The sequence below is a fragment of the Miniopterus natalensis genome, chromosome 10 (genome assembly GCF_054644295.1).
Source record: "Miniopterus natalensis isolate mMinNat1 chromosome 10, mMinNat1.hap1, whole genome shotgun sequence".
NCBI lineage: Eukaryota > Metazoa > Chordata > Mammalia > Chiroptera > Miniopteridae > Miniopterus > Miniopterus natalensis.
In genome coordinates, this window is record NC_142090.1 from 30078536 (window position 1) to 30087332 (window position 8797).

Below are 8797 nucleotides of genomic sequence, written 5' to 3' on the forward strand. Positions count from 1 at the left end.
GTGATAGCTGTGAACCAAATGGCTGTAGTAAAATAAAAACATAGATGTAATTTGATCACTGATGAGTACAAATAAATTGTGCCTGTCTCAGAATCAAAATAGTTGCCTGTGGAAATACAATTGGTACCATTCCATTTTGTGTCTCATACATAGAAACTTTCAACAAACATTTAGCTAAAGATCCAAGGACCTTTATATTTCTAATCTGTTGGCCAGAGAAATAAAAGAACACTAAATTACATTTTGACACTTTGGCATTAAGTCAGTTTTGCTCCTGCTCCAAAAGTTCCTTTGATCCATTCATCCAAAAATCATTTCTACCTTGTTCCTTGAACTAAGTTTTTCAGAAATGTCAGAATGGGTATAGGACGCACAAAGTATATGTCCTGTTTCTCTCTAATTTCCTCTTTGGGTTCTGGCTCCCTGAAGATTTTGACCTTGAAATTATAGTCAACTTTATATAATAAACATCTTTAGTCATAAAATGCCTTTTCTTACCAAATACACATCTACTTCCCAAGCCATATATTAAACGTTGAAGTTAAAATATCATATAGATATGTAAAAACCCTCAATTTTCCCTAGAACTACAATAGAAAAGAGTTAATACTGAATAGCAATATTCACTTTTAAAGAATTCACTCAATGTTTTTTTACCCTTATAGAAAGAAAATTTCTAAGGCTCAACTAGTGTTAGTGCAGATGAAGATGTACCTTCTAACAAAGTATCTTCCCTATATAGAAAACTGAAGCAGTAAGCTACAATGCTGTCAGTTAAAAGTTTTCTGACACACTTTGCCTAAATTGTGGGGATTCATATCATGGATGTCAGATATCATTTGTATAGTTCTATAAAAATCCTTCAAGATCACATAGGAACCCACAAATTTCCCCAATTGGCATGGTGGAGATATAACACTTTTCAGCTGAAGGCACTGTACCTCTGGGAGGATCTTTTATTAAGAGGAAATAGAATTAGTTGTAAGTACCACATACAGGGACTGGAATAATGTAAAAAAGAACAGCAGCTACTGAGCCACACTTGTAGCACTTAAAAAAAAAAAAAGATAATATAATGAAGAGCTCGCATCATCATAAGTTCTCTACAATCACTTTGGAAAGAGATCTCAAAGCTGACTAGCAAAGTTAATGAAAATGTTTAGAGATTAAATAAAAATGGAATTAGAACAAAAATTATGAGGCCCAAAAATGTTAAGAAAAAAATAAAGGTGAGTTAGAAAAATTGTGACAACTTGTGAATTAGAAAATCTGTGAAAACATATGTAAAGCAATAAAAATGCTTTTATGTTTAGAGCTTCATAATGCATCTTAATGATTCAAATATCAGCAAAAATAGTGCAGGTTTAATAGGCATGTAGACAATGAGAGAGAGCATTCCACTTGCTTAAGTTGTCAGTTACTTTAAACTGCTTTCCTCTGAAATTCAGAGCCAATTTCAAATGTTTTTGTCTACAGAGAGAGATATAATATCTGTAGGAATTTAATATAAAATATGCCCAATCAAAGGGGTATGGTTTTCAATTCTGCATGTGCCTACAAATAGCAATTTAAATTTTAAAGCAGCTAAAGAAACTAGAAAAAAGGTAATATTATATACTTGAATATTTTCATTATGTTCTGACAATTCACAATTTATATTAGATTTTCAATACTGTTTACAAAGTGGGAGCCTAAAAGTCCCTTTTAGCTGACTTTGGTTGCAAAATATTATTTCCAGGAGAGGCTGAAGTTTATTAGAATGATAATAACAATTGAAGTTCTCAAGAGGCAGAGAATGCTGTAAAGATGACTGGGACATGCAATGTACAGAAACATGTTCAGGGACATGTAGAATATGTGTTGAACATGTTAATAAAAAAGATGAATCTCCATTGCAGTCCTGAAATAATACTGTACTACTAATTTCATGTGCTGCCTCAGCCTTTGACTTCCTTATCCTAAAGTTGTGGCTCCTAAGGACACAAAAATCTATTTTCTAGTCTTTTATGAACCATATTAACATCTGATTCTACATAGAAGATCACTAAATCTCAAACTTCAAATACTTGCTTTAATAAGAGAGAAAAATAATAATCACCAACAACTAATATAGAATATTAGAAAGTAGAACTATGAAATGATATAGAGGCTAAGAGGATTCAATAATGACAGGAAAGCATCTGAAAACTCAACAGTAGGAGACTCTAATAATCAGAAAGGAGGAAAAATATGACAATGGAAGACTTTGTGTATGAAGCCTTCAATACAAAACCAGCTCAGGAAAAACATTCATTTTAATCTCCAGAAATAAATTTGAAAATAGAAAAATGGGGATCTGTTTAACATTTTTACAAGAGAAAAATAGACAACTCTGAGCCAACTTATTGAGAGGGAGGAGAAACAATTGTTTAATAAAAAAGAAACGAGTTGAACGAACTATGGTGGGTACATCATTAAATTTCTCTTTTTGCCTCAGGTTTGGAAAGAGACAGGAAATGGATTGATTCTACCAGTAGGAGTTCACCTTCCAGGTCTACTCCCAATGTTTTCTTCTCTTTTCATTCATTTAAGTCAAACACATGGGAAAAGAGAGTACGTTTAAATTATTTCTGCCTGAACACATCATCAATCCTAATTCTTTAAGTAGTTCTTTTAAGAGGCCAACATCAATATAAAATAGAAATCTAAAGTAATTTTATCCATATTCTATACAACTCTGAAAAGTCAGTTAATCAGGGATAAGGGTAGAGTATTATAAATTGTAATGATATTCAGCTCAGACACCTAAAGGAAGTATTTGTTCAGACAATAATGGCTCTAGAATTCTTTCAACAGCAGTAGAAAATAAGGACTTTTAAAGTCTATTGATTAAAAAAGTCAAAATAAGTTTCAACAAATTATTTAGAATCTATATTATTCCACCTGACTTTAACCTGTCTTACTTCTTGCTAAAATCCACTTAACATTCATCTGACTTATACTGCATTGATCCCAATATATTTATTTATTTTTTCAATTCACCTTCAATAAGATAAAATTTAAGGTCTGGGAGTATAATCATAAATGTGATGAAAGGGCAGGCTACTTTCTATTCACATAAAATTGGACAGTTATAAAATACATATTAACTAAGTAATTTAAATCAAAAAGAAAATTAAACAGGAGTACTCTATATTTAGAAAGATCTCTTTGCCCCCTCATAAAGATGAACACTATATTTAGTTATCTCTTCTTCCTAAAATCTCTTGTTCTCCCTTCTTCTGGGTTCTAAGACAAACTTGGATTTTACTCTTGTAGGTATTTCTTTGTGAAGTCAAACCATTTAAAGCTAAACTGTTACCTCTCACTTAATTCTGCCTAATCAGTCTCAGATGTTTATTGAATGCTTACTTTGTATGGTGTAATGTGTTAGGCATTTATATACTGTAATATGTCTAAAATATAATCTCTGTTCTTAAGTTAGGGATATGTGCAAAATGATCACGCATACATGCACAAGCACATACATGCTCACACACATACTGTGTTAGTTCCAGATAATGATACAAGGAGTAAGCCCTTTAGAAGTGGAGTGGAATGTGGGTTCCAAAACTGCTTGGAAAAACCTATGGGAAAATAGGACTAGGCCCTTAAGGACAGATGGAATTTAAGTGAGGGAAAGAAGATGAAAAGCAAGAAAGAAAAGGGCAGAAAGGCAAATAGTTAAGGCAAAACAAACACACTAGTTTGGCAAAAGCCTTTGTTCAGGACACTATAAAAGCAGAAGTTGAAGTGGAGGGAAAGTATTAAATATGGAGCATCAAAATGTAGAATATGGATGACAATTTGGCACCTCTTGTTTTCCAAAAATAATTTATAAGAAGCACTAAGCCATAGCTATTCCGCTTTTCTAAAGCTTTAAAACATCTCCACTAATCTCAGGAATACTTCTATATTCTACTATGTAGGATTTTACTACTTTGGAATTAAATGAAAAGACTAAAAAAAGTTTCAGTTTTGTTTTGTCTTGAAACTTAAAGATATTCATGTTCTTGAATTCAGCAAATAAATGCTGAACTCATCACTTTCCCTCTTGAGTTTCTCCTCTTGTGTCCATTACTGTTCTTTGTGAGCTTTTAAAGTTGTCATGACCTTTCCTAATTTTCTTCTTTGTCCCCAGCATTCAATCAGTTGTCTTGTTCTGATACTTCTTTTTGCAGCACTTCTTGTATCAATTCGTGCTCTTCACTCCCAGTCTTGTACTAAGTCAGATACTACATACTGCAAGAATTGCTTCTTCCAGTCTTTCTCCACTTCAGCATATCCTACCATACATGAGGTTCGTTCAGTCAAGGTTCATTCAGTACACTTTTAGATTACATTACCTAACACACGGCTCTGATATTGTGAAACTCAAGCTCATAACATTAACAGGCTCCATACTGAATAAAATAAAACGCATGGCTTGATATTTAAGACACAAGCCACAGTCTGGTCCCACTTCATATATTATAAATTCTATTTTACTTTTTATATTCTAAATTCCTATCAAAAGTAATAATCAATGTTTTCTAGGCACATATCATGAGTTCCTGTTCTGGGTTGATATTATTTCTATTTGAATTGTTCATTGCTACAACCTCAGATAACATCATTTTATCTCGAAAATCTCTTATCCTGCTGACTTCAGCTGATGCCTACCATAAATTCAGGCCCCATACTATTTAACCGTCATGAGCCTTACATCATAAATTATAAGAAGAGGTGGGAGGAAAAGAAAAGTGATTGTCAAGAAAACTTTTCACACATTTATGAAGTGCCTAAAAAATGTATTGCCCTGCTGGACGTGGCTCAGTGGTTGAGCATAGGCTTAGGATCCAGGAGATCACAGTTTGATTCCTGGTCAGGGCCCATGCCCGGGTTGCAGGCTCAATCCCCAGTTGGGGGCATGCAGGAGGCAGTTGATCAATGACTCTCTCATCATTGATGTTTCTCTCTCTCTCTCTCCCTCTCCCTTCCTCTCTCTGAAATCAATAAAGATATATTTTTTAAAAATGTATTAAAATGGGAAATATTTTAATATTGTTTATAGCCTCATTTACAATAACAATCAGATATTATAAGAGGTACTATAACCCTCTTGTACACAGCACTATGAGGGAAACAAAGAGCTGTTAATATGCTTCAGGCACACATTTCATTTGCAAGTATCCTATGAGGTAGGTATTCTTACTTACTTCATTTTCAGCTGAGAAAACTGAGGTAAAAAATGAATCTTATTCAGCTATTAAATGCTAACTCTGGGATTGTTGGAACCCCTGCAGTCTGTCACCGGAGTCCATATAGTACTGATAACATCATGCTTTTCTGCTTCTAGTCTCTAATTGCATATCCCCCTCCAAAACAACAATAGCTAGTACCAGGACTTCATTTCAGGACACATAAGTATGATATTTAAATGGTTCATAAAATTCTTCTATTTCTGTTTAATTTTCAAAGTACTTTGAAGTGCATTCAATTATATGCAGCCAAATTTTGATTGAGAGAATTAGATAATATTTTTTCTTTGCCTCATAATGTACATAAAATGCCTAACATTCTTTAAGTACAAGTATCTAATAACTCTATAAAAATGAAAGTACAAAATATTGGAATGACATCAACAATTTTTGACATCTTATATACAAAAAGTTAATGATAACAGCAAAAACAGATTTAAAGAGTGAATGTTGACTCAATATTTTGCATGATAATAAAAATTTGATTATAATTTATATAAATTAGAAAAAGACAAGATTTGATCTTCCTCTAATTTTTATCTTTTCTGAAATCTATTTCCAAAAAGCTGAGCGAAACTTTCCTTTTATCTCTCTAAGGAAAATACATATAAATATTTTTCATACACTAATTCATATATGCATAAAATATACAATATATTGACTGAACATTTTAACTTTATAAAGCCATAGTGGCAGTAAATCTGGCATTTAAATACACAATTTTTACATATTGCTTTAAACATAATATATTTTCTCTGAGATATTCCACAATTATACTGTAGCTAAACTAATAAAATGAAAAACCTAAAATAGTAATTGCCAAATGAAGAATACTACAAACCTAACAGTGCCATAATTTAGCCTAATATTATTTTAAGTTCTAAAAGGTAATGTTTAATAAACTCTTTTATTGAATCATTTTTTTTTAATTTTAATACCAACACATTAAGAATATATAACTACATATCTTCTATATATGGTCTATAATAACAACTATATACTGCATATTACCAGCAGGGAATTGCATCAACAGCTTAAATACTTTTATTATAAATGTCTTTTCTCTAAAACAGGTTTTTTTTAAAAGGGGAAAACTGGCTCTCTTATTTGCTCTTTAAAATTGTATTGTTTTATCATTAGCATACTCAGGAGGACTACTGAAAGTAAAAGGCATCCAGCTACCCTCTCCCTGGCTATTGGATAAAGTAGGAATGTAAAACTTTTGTCTGATTGCTCACTTTCCTTGTTTTACTGTACTGCTACTCTCAAGAGCATATATTCATGTTCTTTCTACTTCAAGTTTTATTACTTCTTTTGTATTATTTATTACATCTAAAGACACTTCCAAAAGACAAATTTTTCCATTTTAAAAAAGTCATGGTTTGGAGTGTGATGAAATACATTAATGTTCACAGTGTGTTTTTCGAAAAGGTGATAGAGCAAAAAAGCTATAAAGCAATTAAGTACACAGTCTTAAAGACATTAATATGTCAAGTAGAATAAAATGATTAAAAAAATCAACAAAAATAGTATTCTGTGAAAGGTCAAATGAAAGTAGACACATATAAAGATCATATTCCTCTTTCAGATCTTTGACTAGATATTTAATTCAAAAATAGGGGAAGAAAATATAAAAATGAGAGAAAGTAATATGCTTACCTCAATAACTTAAAATTGGAGTATATGACATTTAACTTTAGGAAGTACATATAGACATAAGTTATAATTCGATCTAACAACTGAATGGTGTATATACTTCATTATTCAGATTCTAATATTTTCCCCCTGAATTCTAGGTTCTCCTAGAGTCAGTACTTTTTAGTAAACAAGAAACTGATATGGCTGGCCTATTGAATAAGGCCAGGCATTTTTTAAAGTGTTATACACACTTCTGAAATTCACAATACATCAATTTTTAATACATCGACTCTCTCAGCTCCATTAAAAGGATGGTAAGGGAAAGATTTTAGAGTAATTAATGATATAGTTAGCTACTAAATATTAATAGGAATCGTAGTCTTGCATAAAATATAACGTATAAACCTCACCAATACAGACACACCAGTAATTAAAGTTGAATATGCAATTATACTGATTAATATGACAGGCAAAAAGTTACACTTTACTGGATTCTATGTAAACTGTGGGTAACAGTTCAACTTTGCATTTTATGGTTTATAAAAGTAGGCAATATCTTCACTACAGTTCATAAATGGTTTAGAGACCTGTAATAGTAGTTCAAATTATGCCAACTTACTCCATCATCCTGTAAAACAAACTGTGATAATGATCCATAGATATAGAGTCATCTTAGATACTGCTTTACATCCAAGAGAATGTTATTTGTATTAAGAATTTGTAGAGAACTGTTACTATAATAATTATGGGACATTGGAGAGATTCTAAAGAGGTCTTAAAATTGACTTTGTGACACACATTCATATCATGAACATGGTGCAATTTAACTCCACTTAAACTTGTATTTTTTACTTAAACATCATTCAAAACTTCAGAAGAATACTCAATTTTAGAAGCATATGAATATAAACTCTTCCTTTTATGGAGTGTGTTAGCCATACTTACATGTGTGGCTGAGGTGAGCAGCCGGGACTGCTGTTCCCATTGCTGTCAATGTGATCCAGGGAGCCATTGAGATCTTCGTGGACAGCCTGTAGTAGGCCACTGGATGCATTATTGATCAGTCCGGGGTTACTGAGCAAAGGTAAACTGCTCTCTGCCAAGGCAGCCTAGTGAAATGAAGAGGGTGTAAAACAACTTTTGAAATGCTCTTTAAAATAATTTTAAAACATAAATCTTCTTTTAATGGGTTTGAATTATAATGTGGATATTTTACAAGCATTTAAATAAAATGTATGAGGACAAATATTTTTAATTGGCGACTTGTGGCAGATACCAAGGAAATTAAATGTGATATGAAATATAGAGAAATAGTTCGCCCAGAAAACTTTTTACTCATATTTTAGCCTTCCACATAATGAAATACTATATCCTCACTTGTACTGAGAAACTCCGAGATAATATAAGCAGTTGCTCTGCTTTTTAAAAATGACCAGAACTTAACTCAAAATACAGAAGTCCTGGCATTTGCCTCCTCTGCATAAAAATTATATATTATAATTAAACTTTAAAGTTTTTGCCACAAGCACCATGTTCCCCAACACTATGATGTGAAATCATTTATGACAGCCTGAATAAATATTAATGCATAGCCACATGCATTTGCAAAAGCTTCTATCAATCTAGCATTTGCAGGAAAACTGAGTATTCCAGATTTTGCCACAGGGTGTCCTTCTTGCTTCTTCACATCAAAAGTATCTTGAATTAGAATCAGTGCTTTCTACAGTACTAGGTAGTACAACTTACTTAGATGATAAACCAACTATTAAGAACAATCACAATCCCATCTAAAAACAAAGCTATGACCAAAAAAAAAAAAAAAAAGCCAAAATATTCAAATACAAGGATAATGGAAAGGTGCATTTAATGATATTACCTGCAAACTGGCATTAAGAGCTGCT

General features: G+C 32.1%; 1 protein-coding gene across 1 annotated transcript in view; it reads right to left on the reverse strand.

The window, feature by feature from the left end:
• FOXP2 (forkhead box P2) overlaps window positions 1–8797 on the reverse strand; it is a 643835-nt gene that overhangs the window by 31270 nt on the left and 603768 nt on the right. Inside the window, exons 17-18 of the mRNA XM_087821061.1 lie at window positions 8773–8797; window positions 7842–8005 (exon numbers count right to left, since the gene is read on the reverse strand). The exon at window positions 8773–8797 is cut by the window's right edge and continues 45 nt beyond it. Coding sequence (XP_087677187.1) covers window positions 7842–8005; window positions 8773–8797 — 189 coding nt within the window. The remainder of the gene's footprint in view (window positions 1–7841; window positions 8006–8772) is intronic.